This window comes from Telmatherina bonti, assembly GCF_933228915.1.
Source record: "Telmatherina bonti genome assembly, chromosome: 18".
Lineage (NCBI taxonomy): Eukaryota > Metazoa > Chordata > Actinopteri > Atheriniformes > Telmatherinidae > Telmatherina > Telmatherina bonti.
The window spans coordinates 37,393,165-37,414,211 of NC_136616.1; the positions used below are offsets into that span (position 1 = coordinate 37,393,165).

General features: G+C 46.5%; 1 protein-coding gene across 1 annotated transcript in view; it reads left to right on the forward strand.

The window, feature by feature from the left end:
* Window positions 1-17,992, forward strand: part of LOC306768981 (uncharacterized protein) — a 27,977-nt gene extending 9,985 nt beyond the window's left edge. Inside the window, exons 3-18 of the mRNA XM_079257482.1 lie at window positions 9,279-9,332; window positions 9,407-9,495; window positions 9,576-9,800; window positions 9,887-9,958; window positions 12,242-12,353; window positions 12,445-12,571; window positions 12,653-13,196; window positions 13,295-13,451; window positions 13,541-13,628; window positions 14,960-15,025; window positions 15,099-15,283; window positions 16,045-16,179; window positions 16,253-16,437; window positions 16,516-16,991; window positions 17,060-17,222; window positions 17,769-17,992. Of these exons, the coding sequence (XP_079113608.1) occupies window positions 9,287-9,332; window positions 9,407-9,495; window positions 9,576-9,800; window positions 9,887-9,958; window positions 12,242-12,353; window positions 12,445-12,571; window positions 12,653-13,196; window positions 13,295-13,451; window positions 13,541-13,628; window positions 14,960-15,025; window positions 15,099-15,283; window positions 16,045-16,179; window positions 16,253-16,437; window positions 16,516-16,991; window positions 17,060-17,222; window positions 17,769-17,852 (2,754 nt within the window). The 5' untranslated portion in view covers window positions 9,279-9,286 and the 3' untranslated portion in view covers window positions 17,853-17,992. The remainder of the gene's footprint in view (window positions 1-9,278; window positions 9,333-9,406; window positions 9,496-9,575; window positions 9,801-9,886; window positions 9,959-12,241; window positions 12,354-12,444; window positions 12,572-12,652; window positions 13,197-13,294; window positions 13,452-13,540; window positions 13,629-14,959; window positions 15,026-15,098; window positions 15,284-16,044; window positions 16,180-16,252; window positions 16,438-16,515; window positions 16,992-17,059; window positions 17,223-17,768) is intronic.
* The last annotated feature ends 3,055 nt before the right edge of the window (window positions 17,993-21,047 follow it).

The window sequence follows — 21,047 nt, forward strand, 5'->3', positions numbered from 1 at the left end:
CGCTGCCGACTGCATTCATGTCTGCGGGGTCTTCGGTACCTTGTGGACTGGGAGTGGAACGGTCCCAAAGAGAGGTCCTGGGTTCCTGCTCACCATGTGGGGCCCTGACCTGCAGCTGGTTCTGCAGCAGAAAAATCAGCTGCAATTAACCGTCACTAAGATTAAAAGGCTCATGACTCATATGACTTTATTTGATCATAATAAGTAAGTAAAAGTTTATTAATGAAGAACCTCTCAAGATAAAAAATCACAGTTCTTTAGAGTAAAACGCAAAAACAAAATAAAACATAAAGAAAAACATAAAAAGAAATAATACTAATTAAAACAAGGTTAAAAAGTTGTGTTTTAAGCTGTTTTAAATAAATAAAACTAAGTAAAACAATAATAAAAACGTGTTTTGAGCTGTTTTAAACCAATAAAACTAAGTAAAACAAGATTAAAAGATGTTTTAAGCTGCTTTTTAAAAGAGATCACGGAGTCTGCTGACTTATAATAATAATAATAATAATAATTAGTATAAGTAGTATTAGTAATTAGTATTATTAATAATAATAATAATAATATTAGCTCTTTATGTCATCATTAGGACTGTTTATTGTTGAATTATGCGTCTGATATGAGAGTCATATTGATAAGAAAGTCTCCTCTTGACTCTTCGCTCTTCCTCCGATGTCTCCTCCTCTGACTGCAGACATGGACACAGCAGAAGTCACCGAGCCCTAAAACAAGATCAAAACTTAAAGTTTAAACTTTACGTCTCTTTATACGGATCATAATTTGTCATGAAATCCTTATTTTTAGTTACCGAGCTGCCATGAGGTGCTTCCATACTGGTTTTTACTGTAGCAGCGTCCTGCAGTCGAGGACTTGTGTCCATGTCTCCAGGGAACTAAATGAAGGAGGACGCAGAGGTCTCTCTGTCTGCGCTGAAAGCAACACCTCTGACTGATGCATCGCTTTTTGCTGGATTTGATTGGACCAAACTGAGATGAGTTGGACCATAAACGTCTTTCTGGACACGTTTGTAAACGGTTTTACTGGGGGTCAGAGCGGGGCCGTGACCCAGCCCCGAGGCCATCCCGGTGGCGTCGGTGTCAGTCTGTCCTGGTCACAAAGTCTCCGAAGGAAGGGTGGAGACGCTGAGCGACAGAAGAAGCACTCATCAGAAAACAAAAGAAAGTCCTGCAGGCTGAAATAGCTTCCATGGTTACGCATCAGGGAGGACGGCTCGAGGCTCGGATGCTGATCAGTCCTCCCAACAGCTGAATTCCTCCTCACACTCTCAGATCATAAATCCTGATTAGAGGATGTGTCATCAGTCAGGAGGAGCAAAAGGAGGAGACAAAGCTTGTGCAGGTGAGCCGCTTCGGTTCTGGTCCAGTGGCATTCCTCGGCGGATGTGATGATGACCTTCAGCACGTACTGATCTCCCCTTCCTGCAGATTTATTTGGCTGTCATCGGCCGAGCCCGCAGGTGCAACAGGTGTCTTATCCTGAGGAGGCTCACCTTGTTCCCATCAGCCGGCTCCGCCGTGGACTCCACCCTGTCCCCGACAGGACAGAGCAACATCCCCCATCAGACCAGGAGCCTTCATCCTCCTCGTCCTCTAGCTGAGCAGCAGAAGGTAAGAGCAGCACCTGAGCTTTTTACTTCGTCTGTTCGGTCTGAAAGTCCTGCTGGCTGGAACAGATCCGTGCTGCTGGAGGCGGGAAACCCCGAGCGGTCTGTGGATTTACCGCTCCGAGGGGAACAGATCGCACTGATCACTTTAATGAGGGAAAGAGTTTCTTTGTGTTCTTCGTATCATCCTGGTTTATCCTGATGCTCAGACAGTGGATGTTCTGATGGTCCTGCTTGCCGCTCCTCGCAGGTCTGGTCTGATTCAGCCTGGTTTCACTCATCAAACCACGTCCTGTTGAAGAGCCCAGACCTAGATCTGGACCACATCCAGGTCTAGGCTAGTGTTCCTTTGTGAAATCTTGATTATGATGGTAAAATAGATGTTTTTGCTTCTAGACCAAATTTAAAGCAGGTCCTGATTATTATTATTATTATTATTATTATTAAGTATTCTGCATCATTTTGAAACTAAATTTAAACCATTATTGTGTTTATGAAATTACCAAAGTGCTTAATTTTATTGGTTCACATTTGACCAGGTTCTGTGTAGACTACCGGACCCAGACGCTTCAAACTGGGGCTAAATTATTCAAAATTATATGTGAGCTCAGTTAAACAGTTTCTGATTGTTTAAAGGTGGAGTATGTAAGATTTTCAATATTTTCAAAATAAATTAACTAATAAAATAACTACAATCATAATTAGAAAGGGCCCTGCGATGGACTGGCGAGCTGTCCAGGGTGTTCCCTGCCTGTCGCCCAAAGCCAGCTGGGATAGGCTCCGGCTTCCCCGCGACCCTGAATTGGAATAAGCGGTTCAGAAAATGAATGAATGAATAATTAGAAAGGTTTTTGAACATGTAGGTTCCAGTCTGTCCATATTTGATGCGTTATTAAATTACAAGTTTAATTAATGACAAATGACAAAAAGCTTTTTTTTACTGGTAGGCAAACATCTAAGAAGGGTCTTTGTCATTAATTAAACTTGTAATTTAATAACACATCAAATATGGACAGACTGGAACCTACTTGTTTAAAAAAAAACTATCTAATTATGATTGTAGTTATTTTTTAGTTAATTTTTTTCTTTAAATATTGAAAATCTTACATACTCCACCTTTACACTTTTATTATAATTGTGTATAAAATGCACAAAAGCTTATTATATGGAATATAATAAGACCAGGTCCTGATAAAAACTCCCATACGATGACTCTGAACACTTTCAGGCCTGATCCGTGAAAAAATGGTAAGAAAAGTCTAATTATCTTTTTATGAGGTCTTTTATCATTTCACAAAATTTAACAATCAAAACCGGAAAAATTGAGAAGATATTTAGCATTTATTAGCAGGTGAAATGTCTTTTTGATGACAGAGTCGTCTGCTGCTTCCAGGGGGCAGGACACCAGCATCAGACCACCTCCAGAAGGATCTCAGTAATGTTTTACTACAGAAAGCGTGTATCATACATGTCACGTACATGAGATATGGACTGGAAAATCAGCTGGAGCTGTAGCATGAAGCCTTTCCTATGACCAGTTAAAGTTTGGTGACAATAGCAGCCATAATTATTATTCTATGAGGGTTTTACTGTAAGTATGTTCATGTGCTCCCCAAAGTGGTCATATGGAGTCTCCAAATGGTCACTTTGGATAATTCCAACTTCAATAAGCTATAACTGCAGAACACTTCAATAAGCTATAACTCCAGAACACTTCAATAAGCTATAACTGCAGAACACTTCAATAAGCTATAACTCCAGAACACTTCAATAAGCTATAACTCCAGAACACTTCAATAAGCTATAACTCCAGAACACTTCAATAAGCTATAACTCCAGAACACTTCAATAAGCTCTAACTCCAGAACACTTCAATAAGCTCTAACTCCAGAACACTTCAATAAGCTATAACTCCAGAACACTTCAATAAGCTCTAACTCCAGAACACTTCAATAAGCTCTAACTCCAGAACACTTCAATAAGCTCTAACTCCAGAACACTTCAATAAGCTCTAACTCCAGAACACTTCAATAAGCTATAACTCCAGAACACTTCAATAAGCTCTAACTCCAGAACACTTCAATAAGCTATAACTGCAGAACACTTCAATAAGCTATAACTCCAGAACACTTCAATAAGCTATAACTCCAGAACACTTCAATAAGCTATAACTGCAGAACACTTCAATAAGCTATAACTGCAGAACACTTCAATAAGCTATAACTGCAGAACACTTCAATAAGCTATAACTGCAGAACACTTCAATAAGCTATAACTGCAGAACACTTCAATAAGCTATAACTGCAGAACACTTCAATAAGCTATAACTGCAGAACACTTCAATAAGCTATAACTCCAGAACACTTCAATAAGCTATAACTCCAGAACACTTCAATAAGCTATAACTGCAGAACACTTCAATAAGCTATAACTCCAGAACACTTCAATAAGCTATAACTCCAGAACACTTCAATAAGCTCTAACTCCAGAACACTTCAATAAGCTATAACTCCAGAACACTTCAATAAGCTATAACTCCAGAACACTTCAATAAGCTCTAACTCCAGAACACTTCAATAAGCTCTAACTCCAGAACACTTCAATAAGCTATAACTCCAGAACACTTCAATAAGCTATAACTCCAGAACACTTCAATAAGCTATAACTCCAGAACACTTCAATAAGCTCTAACTCCAGAACACTTCAATAAGCTCTAACTCCAGAACACTTCAATAAGCTATAACTGCAGAACACTTCAATAAGCTATAACTGCAGAACACTTCAATAAGCTATAACTCCAGAACACTTCAATAAGCTATAACTGCAGAACACTTCAATAAGCTATAACTCCAGAACACTTCAATAAGCTCTAACTCCAGAACACTTCAATAAGCTATAACTGCAGAACACTTCAATAAGCTATAACTGCAGAACACTTCAATAAGCTCTAACTCCAGAACACTTCAATAAGCTATAACTGCAGAACACTTCAATAAGCTATAACTGCAGAACACTTCAATAAGCTATAACTGCAGAACACTTCAATAAGCTATAACTGCAGAACACTTCAATAAGCTATAACTCCAGAACACTTCAATAAGCTATAACTCCAGAACACTTCAATAAGCTCTAACTCCAGAACACTTCAATAAGCTATAACTCCAGAACACTTCAATAAGCTATAACTCCAGAACACTTCAATAAGCTCTAACTCCAGAACACTTCAATAAGCTCTAACTCCAGAACACTTCAATAAGCTCTAACTCCAGAACACTTCAATAAGCTCTAACTCCAGAACACTTCAATAAGCTCTAACTCCAGAACACTTCAATAAGCTCTAACTCCAGAACACTTCAATAAGCTCTAACTCCAGAACACTTCAATAAGCTATAACTGCAGAACACTTCAATAAGCTATAACTGCAGAACACTTCAATAAGCTATAACTGCAGAACACTTCAATAAGCTATAACTGCAGAACACTTCAATAAGCTATAACTGCAGAACACTTCAATAAGCTATAACTGCAGAACACTTCAATAAGCTATAACTCCAGAACACTTCAATAAGCTATAACTCCAGAACACTTCAATAAGCTCTAACTCCAGAACACTTCAATAAGCTATAACTCCAGAACACTTCAATAAGCTATAACTCCAGAACACTTCAATAAGCTCTAACTCCAGAACACTTCAATAAGCTCTAACTCCAGAACACTTCAATAAGCTATAACTCCAGAACACTTCAATAAGCTATAACTCCAGAACACTTCAATAAGCTATAACTCCAGAACACTTCAATAAGCTCTAACTCCAGAACACTTCAATAAGCTCTAACTCCAGAACACTTCAATAAGCTATAACTGCAGAACACTTCAATAAGCTATAACTGCAGAACACTTCAATAAGCTCTAACTCCAGAACACTTCAATAAGCTATAACTCCAGAACACTTCAATAAGCTATAACTCCAGAACACTTCAATAAGCTATAACTCCAGAACACTTCAATAAGCTCTAACTCCAGAACACTTCAATAAGCTCTAACTCCAGAACACTTCAATAAGCTATAACTGCAGAACACTTCAATAAGCTATAACTGCAGAACACTTCAATAAGCTATAACTGCAGAACACTTCAATAAGCTATAACTCCAGAACACTTCAATAAGCTCTAACTCCAGAACACTTCAATAAGCTATAACTGCAGAACACTTCAATAAGCTATAACTGCAGAACACTTCAATAAGCTATAACTGCAGAACACTTCAATAAGCTATAACTCCAGAACACTTCAATAAGCTATAACTGCAGAACACTTCAATAAGCTATAACTCCAGAACACTTCAATAAGCTATAACTCCAGAACACTTCAATAAGCTATAACTGCAGAACACTTCAATAAGCTATAACTCCAGAACACTTCAATAAGCTATAACTCCAGAACACTTCAATAAGCTATAACTGCAGAACACTTCAATAAGCTATAACTCCAGAACACTTCAATAAGCTATAACTGCAGAACACTTCAATAAGCTATAACTCCAGAACACTTCAATAAGCTATAACTCCAGAACACTTCAATAAGCTATAACTCCAGAACACTTCAATAAGCTATAACTCCAGAACACTTCAATAAGCTATAACTCCAGAACACTTCAATAAGCTATAACTCCAGAACACTTCAATAAGCTATAACTCCAGAACACTTCAACATACAGTCATCAATGAGACTCTAATGAAAGGTGGCATCAAGAGGAATCTTGTTGTTTATTAATATTTACTATCAGTATTATTGAAATTCACCAGATGATGCATAAACACACTAAAAGCTTATTTTTTCTACTGTGTGTTATAATAAAAGAGTCAGAATAAGTTTTATGGTCATCATGTTTATATATGTAAACAATATAATGCCATGTTATGTAATGTAAACACAATGTAATCATAAAAACACCAGAACACAATAGAATTTACATATTTTCATTAGATTTGAACTATTGTCTGATAAAGAGTGTTTGTAAAAGTAAAGTAAAAAGCAGGAGAGCAGAATATGTAGCTGTTATGATGAGCAGGGGTCCTGGTGGTCTGAAGGGCAGGAATGTAGTCTTCCTCTGGAAGGAGCTGCTCCTTCTTCATCTGAAGAGCTGCTGGGTTTCCATCACAATCACATGACAGACTAATAAAGACAAACAAGAAGTTTTTATCCCACATTAGTCCTGCGACTGTAATAAGTGTATGTTCTAACAGACACGCATCGCTGCACGCATGCACACACAGAGTATGGAAGCGGTCCACACACACGCAGATAAATCAGCAGCAGCTTATTTTCTTTCTATCATTTTCTATTTATGAACAGGAGAGTGTGAACGACTCCTCCACCTCCTCGCGGGTGTAAACGACTCCTCCACCTCCTCGCGGGTGTAAACGACTCCTCCACCTCCTCGCGGGTGTAAACGTCTCCTCCACCTCCTCGGTGGTGTAAACGTCTCCTCCACCTCCTCGCGGGTGTAAACGACTCCACCACCTCCTCGCGGGTGTAAACGACTCCTCCACCTCCTCGCTGGTGTAAACGACTCCACCACCTCCTCGCGGGTGTAAACGACTCCTCCAACTACTCGCGGGTGTAAACGACTCCACCTCCTCTTCGCGGATGTAAACGACTCCACCACCTCCTCGCGGGTGTAAACGACTCCACCACCTCCTCGCGGATGTAAACGACTCCACCACCTCCTCGCGGGTGTAAACGACTCCACCACCTCCTTGCGGGTGTAAACGACTCCACCACCTCCTCGCGGGTGTAAACGACTCCACCACCTCCTCGGGGGTGTAAACGACTCCTCCACCTCCTCGGGGGTGTAAACGACTCCTCCACCTCCTCGCGGGTGTAAACGACTCCTCCACCTCCTCGCGGGTGTAAACGACTCCTCCACCTCCTCGCGGGTGTAAATGACTCCACCACCTCCTCGCTGGTGTAAACGTCTCCTCCACGTCCTCGCGGGTGTAAACGACTCCACCACCTCCTCGCGGGTGTAAACGACTCCTCCACCTCCTCGCGGGTGTAAACGACTCCTCCACCTCCTCGCGGGTGTAAACGACTCCACCACCTCCTCGCTGGTGTAAACGTCTCCTCCACGTCCTCGCGGGTGTAAACGACTCCACCACCTCCTCGCGGGTGTAAACGACTCCTCCACCTCCTCGCGGGTGTAAACGACTCCTCCACCTCCTCGCGGGTGTAAACGACTCCACCACCTCCTCGCTGGTGTAAACGTCTCCTCCACGTCCTCGCGGGTGTAAACGACTCCTCCACCTCCTCGCGGGTGTAAACGACTCCACCACCTCCTCGCTGGTGTAAACATCTCCTCCACGTCCTCGGGGGTGTAAACGACTCCTCCACCTCCTCGGGGGTGTAAACGACTCCTCCACCTCCTCGGGGGTGTAAACGACTCCTCCACCTCCTCGCGGGTGTAAACGACTCCACCACCTCCTCGCGGGTGTAAACGACTCCACCACCTCCTCGCGGGTGTAAACGACTCCTCCACCTCCTCGGGGGTGTAAACGACTCCTCCACCTCCTCGGGGGTGTAAACGACTCCTCCACCTCCTCGCGGGTGTAAACGACTCCTCCACCTCCTCGCGGGTGTAAACGACTCCTCCACCTCCTCGCGGGTGTAAACGACTCCACCACCTCCTCGCTGGTGTAAACGTCTCCTCCACGTCCTCGCGGGTGTAAACGACTCCACCACCTCCTCGCGGGTGTAAACGACTCCACCACCTCCTCGCGGGTGTAAACGACTCCTCCACCTCCTCGCGGGTGTAAACGACTCCTCCACCTCCTCGCGGGTGTATTTCTGCTTTTTGCCGTGTTTTGCAAAAGTTCCCACAGAGAAAAAACGGACAAAAGGCTTCCTCTGCTTACGTACGCACGTTGTCACAGATGTTTACACTCGGACCCCCTGAAGCCGTTTTACATCCCACACACAGAAGCTGCACATCGCCGTGACGGGAATTTTATTGGCTTTACGGCAGTGGGGTCAGAACTGGCATCAGAGCTGGTGGGCGAGGTCTGGAAGCAGAAACGTATGTGATGGTCAGACCACCTAGGTTGACACTCAGTGGGTATTATTGGCTACGGAAGGGCCATAGATCAATCCAGTTGGTCAGAAATGGGGTCAATCAGAAGGAGAGACCCTACCGGTGCATCATGTGTAGTTTTATTGAAATAGGAAACATCTAAGATGTTGTACGAGCGTGATATAAAAATAAAAACAGAAAACGGCCCGCAGGCGGGCCGCCGACGGTTAAGGGGTTAAACCAAACCCCTTTTAACTAGACCCCTTTAAACCAAACCCCTAAAACCAGACTCCTTTTAACTAGACCCCTTTCAAGTAGACCTCTAAAACCGGACCCCTTTTCGACCAGACCCTTCACCAAAACCAGACTGATTCTGCTGTTTAGCACGTTTCAGTTCAGTTTTCAGCAGGACCTGGTCCAACGGGTTCTGCATCGTTGAACACCCTTAATGGTCTCATCGAACACAGCATGGATCAATCAGATTGATCAGGATTGGTTCCGTCTTTAATGGAATGAAGCTCTGTAACAAATCTCAGTTGCCATAGAAATTCTGTCTTATCAATCACTGCCACCTCTATGTGCTTTCCAGCCTGCGTGATGCTCCGCCCCCTGCTGTACCTGTCTGCTGTCGTCGCTGTGGCAGGTAAGCTCGCAGGTGTTCAGTCAACAGGTGTTCTGCCAGGACTGATCAGTGGTTTTCTTTCCTCGTGTCCGCAGCTGCTCAGCAGATGTTTACAGCTTCCACACAGTTCGACATCAGTTCGTGTCCCATCGCCTTTTATGGACGCGAGTACACTGAAGTCTACGTGAGTTTGATACAAATCCAGAACATTCTGCTAACGATGTGAGGCGGCCGACACTGAGCTGCATCTCTGATCTGTGACAGGTGAACTTCACCAGGGAAAACTTTGTGGTGTGCTTCAATGGGTTTGTCAGGCCAGACAGCACAAACGACTGCCTTGTCGGGACTCGACCCGACTCCCAGAGCGCCGGGTTCCAGATTTACCCTCGCATTGCTGTGCTGGAGAGAATTGTGCTGAACAATGTGTCCACCATCACTACCACCATGGACTGCTTTGTTGGCTTTTCTTTGAAACAAAATGGAGATTATGTGAGTCCATGTTAGTTTCCAGCATGTCAGAAGAAACGACCCAGAAAAAGATTTGATGTCACATCACAGATTGTGGTCTGTTTCAGGCAACGTTGGCTCTAATCAAGTTCAGGACTCAGTCTGCGCTGTATGTTTACTCTCCTGCTGTCGGATCAGTGGTGAGTTTGTCATGTCACGTCATGTCATGTCATGTCACGTCACGTCACGTCATGTCATGTCATGTCATGTCATGTCATGTCATGTCATGTCATGTCACGTCATGTCATGTCATGTCACATCATATCATGTCATTCACATCATGTCATGGCACATCATGTCATGTCATGTCACATCATGTCATGTCATGTCATGTCACATCATGTCATGTCATGTCACATCATGTCATGTCATGGCACATCATGCCATGTCATGTCATGTCACATCATGTCATGTCACATCATGTCATGTCATGTCATGTCACATCATATCATGTCATGTCACATCATATCATGTCATGTCACATCATATCATGTCATGTCACATCATGTCATGTCACATCATGTCATGTCATGTCACATCATGTCATGTCATGTCACATCATGTCATGTCATGTCATGTCACATCATGTCATGTCATGTCACATCATGTCATGTCATGTCACATCATGTCATGTCATGTCACATCATGTCATGTCACATCATGTCATGTGATGTCACATCATGACATGTCATGTCACATCATGTCATGTCATGTCACATCATTTCATGTCATGTCATGTCACATCATGTCATGTCATGTCATGTCACATCATGTCATGTCATGTCACATCATGACATGTCATGTCATGTCACATCATGTCATGTCATGTCACATCATGTCATGGCACGTCATGTCATGTCATGTTACATCATATCATGTCATGTCACATCATATCATGTCATGTCACATCATGTCATGTCATGTCATGTCATGTCACATCATCTCATGTCATGTCACATCATGTCATGTCATGTCACATCATGACATGTCATGTCATGTCACATCATGTCATGTCATGTCACATCATGACATGTCATGTAATGTCACATCATGTCATGTCATGTCACATCATGTCATGGCACATCATGTCATGTCATGTCATGTCACATCATGTCATGTCATGTCATGTCACATCATGTCATGTCACGTCATGTCATGTCATGTCATGTCATGTCACATCATGTCATGTCATGTCACATCATGTCATGTCATGTCATGTCACATCATGTCATGTCATGTCACATCATGTCATGTCATGTCATGTCACATCATGTCATGTCACATCATGTCATGTCACATCATGTCATGTCATGTCACATCATGACATGTCATGTCATGTCACATCATGTCATGTCATGTCACATCATGTCATGTCATGTCACATCATGTCATGTCATGTCACATCATGTCATGTCATGTCATGTCATGTCATGTCACGTCATGTCACGTCATGTCATGTCACGTCATGTCACGTCATGTCATGTCACATCATGTCACGTCATGTCATGTCATGTCACGTCATGTCATGTCACATCATGTCATGTCACGTCATGTCACATCATGTCATATCACATCATGTCATGTCATGTCACATCATGTCATGTCATGTCACATTATGTCACGTCATGTCACGTCATGTCACATCATGTCATGTCATGTCATGTCACATCATGTCATGTCACGTCATGTCATGTCATGTCACATGTCACATCCCTCCGTTCGTCCGTTCATCCATCCAGCCATCCATCCATCCTTCTATCCATCCATCCGTCCATCCATCCATCCATCTGTCCGTCTACCCATCCATTTGTCCATCTATCCATCCATCCATCCATCCATCTGTCCGTCTATCCATCTATCCATTCGTCTGTTTGTCAGTTCATCCATCCATCCATCCAATCATCCATCCATCCATTTGTCCGTCCATCCAACAATCACTCATCCACTCATTCATCCATCCATCTATCAGTTCATCCGTCTGTGCGTCTGTTCGTTCGTCCATCCATCTATCAATCCATTCATCCTTCTGTCTCTCTGTTGGTCCGTCCATCCATCTGTCCATCCGTCCATCTATCAATCCATTCATCCTTCTGTCTCTCTGTTGGTCCGTCCATCCATCTGTCCATCCGTCCATCTATCAATCCATTCATCCTTCCGTCTCTCTGTTCTTCCATCCATCCATCCAATCATCTATCCATCTGTCCGTCTGTTCATCTATCCATCCATCTATCTATCATCCATCCTTCCATCCGTCTGTTCGTCCATCCATCCCTCCACCCATCCATCTGTCCGTCCATCCTGCCATTTGTCCGTCCGTCGACATAGTTCGCAGGTTTTTATGAGTTTATATATTTTATTGAGGATTACTCAGAGATAAACTGGGTCAGGCTCTATGTGAGATTTCTGTTCCTGTTTCTCTGGAGGCGGTTGACATTCAGTTCAACGGTGACTCAGTGGACATGGTGAAAATCACAAACACTCCTGAAAACAGAGAAACCCGGGGATACTCAGATGTCAGTGGTTGCAGACACTCAGGTCAGCCAATCAGGAACGACTTTTTTCTGTTTCACTTCCTTATGTGTGATATGTTGTGTCCATTATAAACTATCCTCCATCCACCTCTCAGGTGTTCTGTATAAACCTGGAACAGAGATCAATTCTCCAGAAACCTGCTTCAGTCTCACCTGTGACAGCACTGCAGTCAGGCAAATGTCTGCCTGTGGTCCCATGGAGTATTGCCATGGCAACGGCAGGTAAATATTACTAAGTGTTTTAGAAAACTTGACTACTCTATTGTGTTTCTAACATCAGCATCACCTCTCTGCCTCCATCAGCTGCATCTTTGGCACCACCTTGGCCCCAACACCAGGTACGACATTAGCTCCAACATTGGGCATCACCCCAACACCAGGCTTCATGTCGGCCCCAGTGCCAACCACCGTGTCTGCCACAACGCGGGCCGCTATGCCTGCCCCAACATCAGGCAACACACTGGGCCTAACACTGGACAGCTTGCTGACCCCGATGCCAGGCACCATGTCGGCCACTACGCTCGCCCCAACACCGGCTATCGCGTCAGACTCCAGATTGGGCCTCCTCCCTCCAGAAACCAGATTGGGCCAAGTCCCTCAGGAGTCTACCTGGGACTCTACCTGCACTGTAATTGGCCCGGCCGTCATGGACATCCACGGTCAGGTGAAGTCAGTGGAGGATCGGTGTTCGTATTCTCTGCTTTCAGCTCCATCAGTTGCAGGTTTCCACATCTTAGCGAGCTTCAGGGAGCGGCGTCGTAAAGATGTGAGCTTCCTGGACAGCGTGACACTAAGACTGGACCAACCAGGTGTTTATGTTCACCTGGAACAAGGTGGAAGAGTTCGGGTGAGCCGCCCGCAGTCCTAGCTCTGCTTTAATCCAGACTGTCGTGGGTTTTGTGTGGTTGACATGTTTTAGAGTTTCATCTCTCTGCTGTGATACAGTTGAACGAAGCAGCGCTGACCTTCAACGGTTCAGCTCAGATACTTCATGGTGTGCAGATCTCCAAGGACCAAACTGGACTAACAGCCAAGGTGTTGTCCGCCAACCTCAACACATCTGTCTTCTTCAATGGCAACATGATGCAGATCCACATGGAAGGTACCAGACATAAACAAACTGGTTTGGGACATTAACCAGTAGCTGGATTCCAGCTGACCCGACTCTCATTCTGTCCCCTACCTGTCCAGGACCTGGCCCACCATCTCTGCAGGGTCTGTGTGGAAACTGCAGCAGGTCTTTCAGTGAACTAAGGCTCTCTGAGTACAGCTCCACCAGGTGACAGAAGCTAGCGCTGCTTCGTATGGATGAATAAGCTGCAGATAAATGTGTGCAAAGATTTGACTCTGAACATCTCTGCTTCACCTCATTTTCTTTCAGCTGAAAAACAACAAAATGTAAAGTCTCATTCTAAACACATTTTTATTTTGTTTATTACATCATACAAGATGCTTATTACTGATTATTTACAAGATGATGGCAGGTTGATAGAATCTGGGACGCTAAAGTAAAGGTTTATTTTTAGAGATTATTATTCTGATGTTAGTTAAATAACTGGATGAAATGATCATTTTTCCATTTTCATCAGTAAAATGAACCAACAGACATTTCCTGTTTTGTCAGAATACGTTTGTAAAATGTTATGAGACGTTAGCAAACACAAAATATTCATTTAATATTAGAAGTATCTGAACCGTAGTCCTAAAACTCACCTGCCTGTCCTCCGTCTTCTCCTCCATTCTCTCGCCATCCTCTCCTCCTCTCTGAACTGCAGCGTCGGAGTAAATCATGGCGTGCTAACAGCTGAGTTTTAGTGGAAAGTTCTCGGTGAACGAGACGAGGCGTGTTTTACTTACAGCTCACAGCAGACAAGCTGACGAACACTCAGCTCAGAATGACACCTTAGTTTGCATCTCCTCCTCTCCTGAGCAGAGATTCCCATGTGGGAACGCTGCTATCCCAGCGGCTGGTGTCGGACGCCAGTGAGGTTTGCGATGACCGTGCCCTGCAGGAAGTGATCGTGTCTTTTGCAGTTGTTCTCATTGCAGAAACAGATGAAAATCTGCACAAACAGGATTCTGATTGGTGGATTTTCCCAGCAAGCGTTTTGCTGAGTCAGCTATGACCATCACTTTAATGACTCAGCAGCACCGAGGGGTGTAACAACACACTGATCTACATCAACATATAGATCAGGTGGTCAATAGGCCGACATTGATCCAAAATGGAAACATCATTAAAACATCAATCAAAACACGAGTTACGATGACATAATGTATCGATGTTCAAAAATCCCAATCCTTCAGTCTTGCTTATCGGGGATAATTCCACGTGACCTGCTGATACTGCGACCGTAGGCGGCACAATGTTTCCTCGCTTTGCCGACTCGGTTGGAGTCGTGCGTAGCGAAGAGAGCCATCCAGCGTGGCGGCGATGCAGGATTAGGTCGTCTACGTATGTTGTGTGTGTGACTGCAGCTCTCTCAGCAGGATGGACGGTAAGAAAGGAAACAGCAGCTGAACGGGGTTGTAGGGTGTAGCAGAGGCGTAGCTCCAACCGATCAGCAGTTCTGTGCCAGAAAGCTCCTGACATGTCGTGTCTCCACCTAGCTGTGAGACGCAGCACAGCGACGACGACGCTGACGCCGCCATGAACTGCACCAAGACGGCCGAGCGGTGAGCAGAGTCCTCCACAAACCCGACACACGATGAACACGCCGACAGTCACATGTTTCCATGTGTGGAGCAGGTGTAACGTCCTGACGGAGGAGCCCTTCTCCACCTGCTCCACTGACCCGCAGCCCTTCATCTCCGCCTGCACCAGCACGCTCTGCAGACATCCCGACCTGGATGGGCTGAGCTGTTGGTTCCTGGAGGCCTTCGCCAGAACCTGCAGGACCACGCTGGAGGGCTGGAGGTCCAGAGCTGAGTGCAGTAAGACCGGTTTATGTCCCGTCTGCGTGGTGGAGACCTCGTGAGACCGGTTTATGTCCTTCTCTGGGTGGTGGAGACCTCGTAAGACCGGTTTATGTCCTTCTCTGGGTGGTGGAGACCTCGTAAGACCGGTTTATGTCCTTCTCTGCGTGGTGGAGACCTCGTAAGACCGGTTTATGTCCTTCTCTGCGTGGTGGAGACCTCGTAAGACTGGCTTTTGTCCCGTCTGCGCGGTGGAGACCTCGTAAGACCGGTTTATGTCCTTCTCTGGGTGGTGGAGACCTCGTAAGACCGGTTTATGTCCTTCTCTGGGTGGTGGAGACCTCGTAAGACCGGTTTATGTCCTTCTCTGGGTGGTGGAGACCTCGTAAGACCGGTTTATGTCCCGTCTGCGTGGTGGAGACCTCGTAAGACCGGTTTATGTCCCGTCTGCGTGGTGGAGACCTCGTAAGACCGGTTTATGTCCCGTCTGCGTGGTGGAGACCTCGTAAGACTGGCTTATGTCCCGTCTGCGCGGTGGAGACCTCGTAAGACCGGTTTATGTCCTTCTCTGGATGGTGGAGACCTCGTAAGACCGGTTTATGTCCTTCTCTGGGTGGTGGAGACCTCGTAAGACCGGTTTATGTCCTTCTCTGCGTGGTGGAGACCTCGTAAGACCGGTTTATGTCCTTCTCTGGGTGGTGGAGACCTCGTAAGACCGGTTTATGTCCCGTCTGCGTGGTGGAGACCTCATGGTTCCTGACTGAGGTGTCTCTCTGCAGCTTCGTCTGGGTCAGGATGTCAGAACCGGACCTGCAGCACTCACGAGTTCTGTGGAGAGAGAACCGGCGGTGGAGGAAGTCGCTGCTTCTGTAGAGCTCTGTTTGCCTCCAAGTACAGAGAAGCAGAGAGTTTAGGTGAGATGAGGTCTGGAGGTCTGGAGGTCTGGAGGTCTGCAGGACTTCATCTCAGCATCCTGGTTCTTTTCAGGCGACCCGCCGGTCTGCAGGCAGAACTGGGCTTCAGTCTCTCTGCCCGTTTGTCTCCTGGAGGACAAAGACGTCCACTACGCTGACCTTCACCTCGATGATCCGACCTGCAGGGGCCAGATGGACCAGCAGACCCACATGGTGACCTTCAACTTCAGCAGCAGCAGCTGTGGGACAGAGGTCCAGGTGGGTTTCGTCCTCCTGCTGTCTGTGGGTCCGTCTTGACCTCTGACCTCACGACGCCTTCATGCTGTGAACCTGCAGACCAACAGGACCCACATAACGTACAAGAACCGCATCAGGACCCAGACCGGCTCCTCTGATCCTCGCCACAACCACGTCTCCATGGACCTCTCCTGTATCTACAGGCAGGACTACATCGGCACCATCCGGATCAAGAACAGGTGGGTGGAGCTGGAGCTGGGGGGGAGGGCTGTAACTGAAGGACACTGTGATGTGTGTGTGTGTGTGTGTGTGTGTGTGTGTGTCGGCAGGTCCGTGGTCCACGTCGTCGCATCGGGAGTGTGGAACTACACCCTCACCATGACGGCCTTCACAGACGCCGACTGCACACAAGCTGTGGAGTCGAACGGCGAGGTGTCCCTGAACCAGAGGATCTGGGTGGAGCTGGACGCCGGCGGGCTGGATGGAGACAAGGTCGCCATGGTGACCGAGTCCTGCTGGGCAACCGCCGAGTCGTCGGACAGCGGGGGCTCCAGATACCACCTGATCAAGGACGGGTAGGCGAGACTCCATGATGGCGGCCGTTGTCTGGTCTGGTCCCGATGACGTGTCTTCATGTCTTCAGATGTCCGAACCCCGCCGACCGGACGGTGGCGGTGGAGGGGAACGGGCGGAGAACCTCCAACCGCTTCTCCTTCAACATGTTCCAGTTCTCTGAGAGTTCAGGAGACGTCTACCTGCACTGTAAGCTGCTGCTGTGCATCAGACAGGGAGACGGCTGCGTCCCGGTACGGAAACCACTACGCACACGCTACACGCAACACGCTACACGCTACACGCACACGCACACGCAACACACTACACACACATGCCGACGCTACACACAACACGCTACATGCCGACGCTACACACGACACGCTACACACAACACGCTACACGCACACGCTACACACACACACACACACAACACGCTACACGCACATGCTACACACAACACGCTACACGCACACGCTACACACAACACGCTACACGCACACGCTACACACAACACGCCACACACACACACATACAAAACACTACACGCACATGCTACACACAACACGCTACACACACACACACAACACGCTGCACACACCACACACACACTGATCTCCTCCTACCTGTCCGCTGATCTCCTCCTACCTGTCCGCTGATCTCCTCCTACCTGTCCGCTGATCTCCTCCTACCTGTCCGCTGATCTCCTCCTACCTGTCCGCTGATCTCCTCCTACCTGTCCGCTGATCTCCTCCTGCTTTTCCCAGTTCAGTAAATCTGATTTTCCTCCCGTCCTGCAGGCGTGCAGCCGAGCTCGGAGACGAAGATCGGTCCGGTCCAGACGTGGAGCTGCGGCCTTCATCAGCCTGGTCTGGACTGATTAGGTGAAGACAGGGATCATGGACATGATGGGGCTGAACGACGAGATGCCTGAGGAACATCTGGGTTGTTTCCAGACAGGAAGAACAAACAGCTGGATGGAGGAGCAGCTGGAGGCAGAACTTCTTCATGTGTTTCATGACCTTCCAGTGCAAGATGGTTTCACATCGCTGCTTTTCAGCCCGTCTGCAATGTGTTACTTGTTCATGTCTGGGGAGGCCATGACCCCCTTCTACTAACCAGAAACAGGGGGGAACCGGTGCTAAGAGGCTGGGTTCTGGTGGTTCTGGTTGGGTCTGTGGTTCTGTTTGGGTTCTGTGGTTCTTGTTGGGTTCTGGTTGGGTTCTGGTGGTTCTGGTTGGGATCTGTGGTTCTGTTTGGGTTCTGTGGTTCTGGTTGGGTTCTGGTTGGCTTCTGTGGTTCTTTTTGGGTTCTGTGGTTCTGGTTGGGTTCTGTGGTTCTGTTTGGGTTCTGTGGTTCTGGTTGGGTTCTGGTTGGCTTCTGTGGTTCTTTTTGGGTTCTGTGGTTCTGGTTGGGTTCTGGTGGTTCTGGTGGTTCTGGTTGGGTTCTGGTTGGGTTCTGTGGTTCTGTTTGGGTTCTGTGGTTCTGGTTGGGTTCTGGTTGGCTTCTGTGGTTCTTTTTGGGTTCTGTGGTTCTGGTTGGGTTCTGGTGGTTCTGGTGGTTCTGGTTGGGTTCTGTGGTTCTGTTTGGGTTCTGTGGTTCTGGTTGGGTTCTGGTTGGCTTCTGTGGTTCTTTTTGGGTTCTGTGGTTCTGGTTGGGTTCTGGTGGTTCTGGTTGGGTTCTGTTTGGGTTCTGTGGTTCTGGTGGTTCTGGTTGGGTTCTGGTTGGGTTCTGCGTCTGTCTCTTAACCACTTCCTCTGCTGGGTCTGTGTCCGGTCTCTCCTGTTCTGTTCAGTCGGCATCTGAAGGAGCAAAACCTGAAAATAAATACAGTGTGGAAAGAAATCCCAGTTTCCCCGTTTTTCTTCTTCTGGTGTTTCAGGATGTCTTCAGGTGCTTTTATCTGCAGGAGGACCTGGTGGTACAACAGGAAGCTTCCTGCTCTGAATGTGACCAGTGTTCCCACTAAAGTCCTAAATCCACCACTACAGCAGGACCGGCACGTCCAACACACCACACCTAGTCTAGTATCCACCAGAACCGACCCAAACTGCTGCTGCACCGGGACACCAGGCCGACCGTCTGAGTCCTGGTGTAGTCGGATGAAGCGGACCAGACGCGGTGTAGTCGGATGAACCGGTCCAGACGCGGTGTAGTCGGCTGAACCGGTCCAGACGTGGTGTAGTCGGATGAACTGGTCCAGACGCGATGTAGTCGGATGAACCGGTCCAGACGCGGTGTAGTCGGATGAACCTGACCAGGCGCGGCGTAGTCAGATAAACCGGTCCAGACGCGGTGTAGTCGGCTGAACCGGTCCAGACGCGGTGTAGTTGGATGAACCTGACCAGACTTAGTTATTGCATGAATCTACTAAAGCAAGCTTTACTTGCTTTAGTAAAGTAAAGCTTTACATAGTTTACTACTCTAACTATGCAGAATATATATCTTGTACTACTTAAAAGAAACTTAATAAATGAGTAACATATTAAAACTACACTATACGCATAATTCCACCACATTCCCCCCTCTTGATCCTTTCAGGATCAACACAAAAGAATCACAATTCATGGACATAACAAAGCAACAAAACAAACCCATAAAATAACACTAACTACCCAAAGAGATACAGGAAACTAAAACATCAGAATGGTCACTCCCGGCAGGGTTGAAGAAAATCCGTCATAAAACATCCTGAAAGGAAAAACACTCACGTGTCAGAGTAAGAATCAGAAAATCCATCACTATCAAAAAAGAAGGAAAAAGGATCAAAGAGAGGGAGATCCGAAGCAGGAAGAGAGTAATAAACAAGCCGAGGAATGCGACATCCTAAGGCAGAGTCAATCAGCCTAACCAACAAGGCTCTGATACACGGGACGACACAGCAAACACAGAACAAAAAGGGCAGCAAGTACTGTAATCGAACCCCAACAGCGTTGACGTAGGCAGAAGCAGCTGAGTCGTCAGGATGAACAGAGTGCCTGGACCGATTGACCGGATAAGGGGGCAGATGGTAAACCCAGGAAGACAGCTGTAGGCAAGAGAAGGGTGACAGGGGCACATATACCAGCCCACTTCGATGGCAGCACGCCCCTAAGAACCAGACCACTGTACCACCACCAAAGGCCGGCGCAGGCCACAGAAAATTAACAGCACAAACACTGTCACACCAAGCACGGTCCAAAACCCCAACAAAACCAGAATCCGGAGAGGAGCTCATGAAGCAAGTAAAATCTCACTTTGTCACACCTGAACCAGAGAGGAGGGGACTGTGTGCGGGTAACAAGGAAAGGAACATCCAAGGAAATACATATCTGAAAGGGATAGGGTTAGGGTTTTCAGAAGAGAGCAAATCAATCATACAGGCGGAGTCAAACTCAGGTGGAGGGGTAACACGCAGCACAGGTCTGGGCCCCAGGCAGACCACACAGGCAACTCCAACAAACACTTCTACCTGCTCAGCCAGCAATATCCAATTATTACTCTGAGCAGACATGCCAGTCATCATCTCAAAGCAATCATCACTTCCCGTTGCTATGTTGGCAGCATCATGCGTGTTGCCTCGCCCGGAAAATACAAATATGGGCAAAGAGGTGGAGCTGAGAGGGGGGCTGTGAGCATCATGGCGGATGACTGACATCGAGCAAACTCCGGGCTTACTGTGGCTAAAAGCTAACCTAGCTAACCCTGAGACAACGGGAGCTACCCAGCTAACGGAGGTAAGCGGGCTAAAGCTAAGTCACATTGTTTACCGGCTAAAAACCGCGGTTGTTCTACGTTCTTCCTTAAAGCCAGAGATTGGTACCTGTCAATGAAAAGGACCCACCCCTAAATTTGCTGAACTTCGAGATTAAATTACTTTAAAACAGGCGAGTTAGAAAAAAATTCACTCCCCCCACAGTTGTCATGAAGGTAAACCTGACCTACAAACCAAAAAATAGATTTTTGAACCAGGCTGTAAACATGTTTATTTCTGCCATAAACGTGTTTATTTCTGCCGTGAAGTTGGCCTTTTTAACAGGGGAGTCTATGGGGATTTGCTCTGTTTTGGAGCCAGTCCCTAGCGGATGAAGGGGGAACTA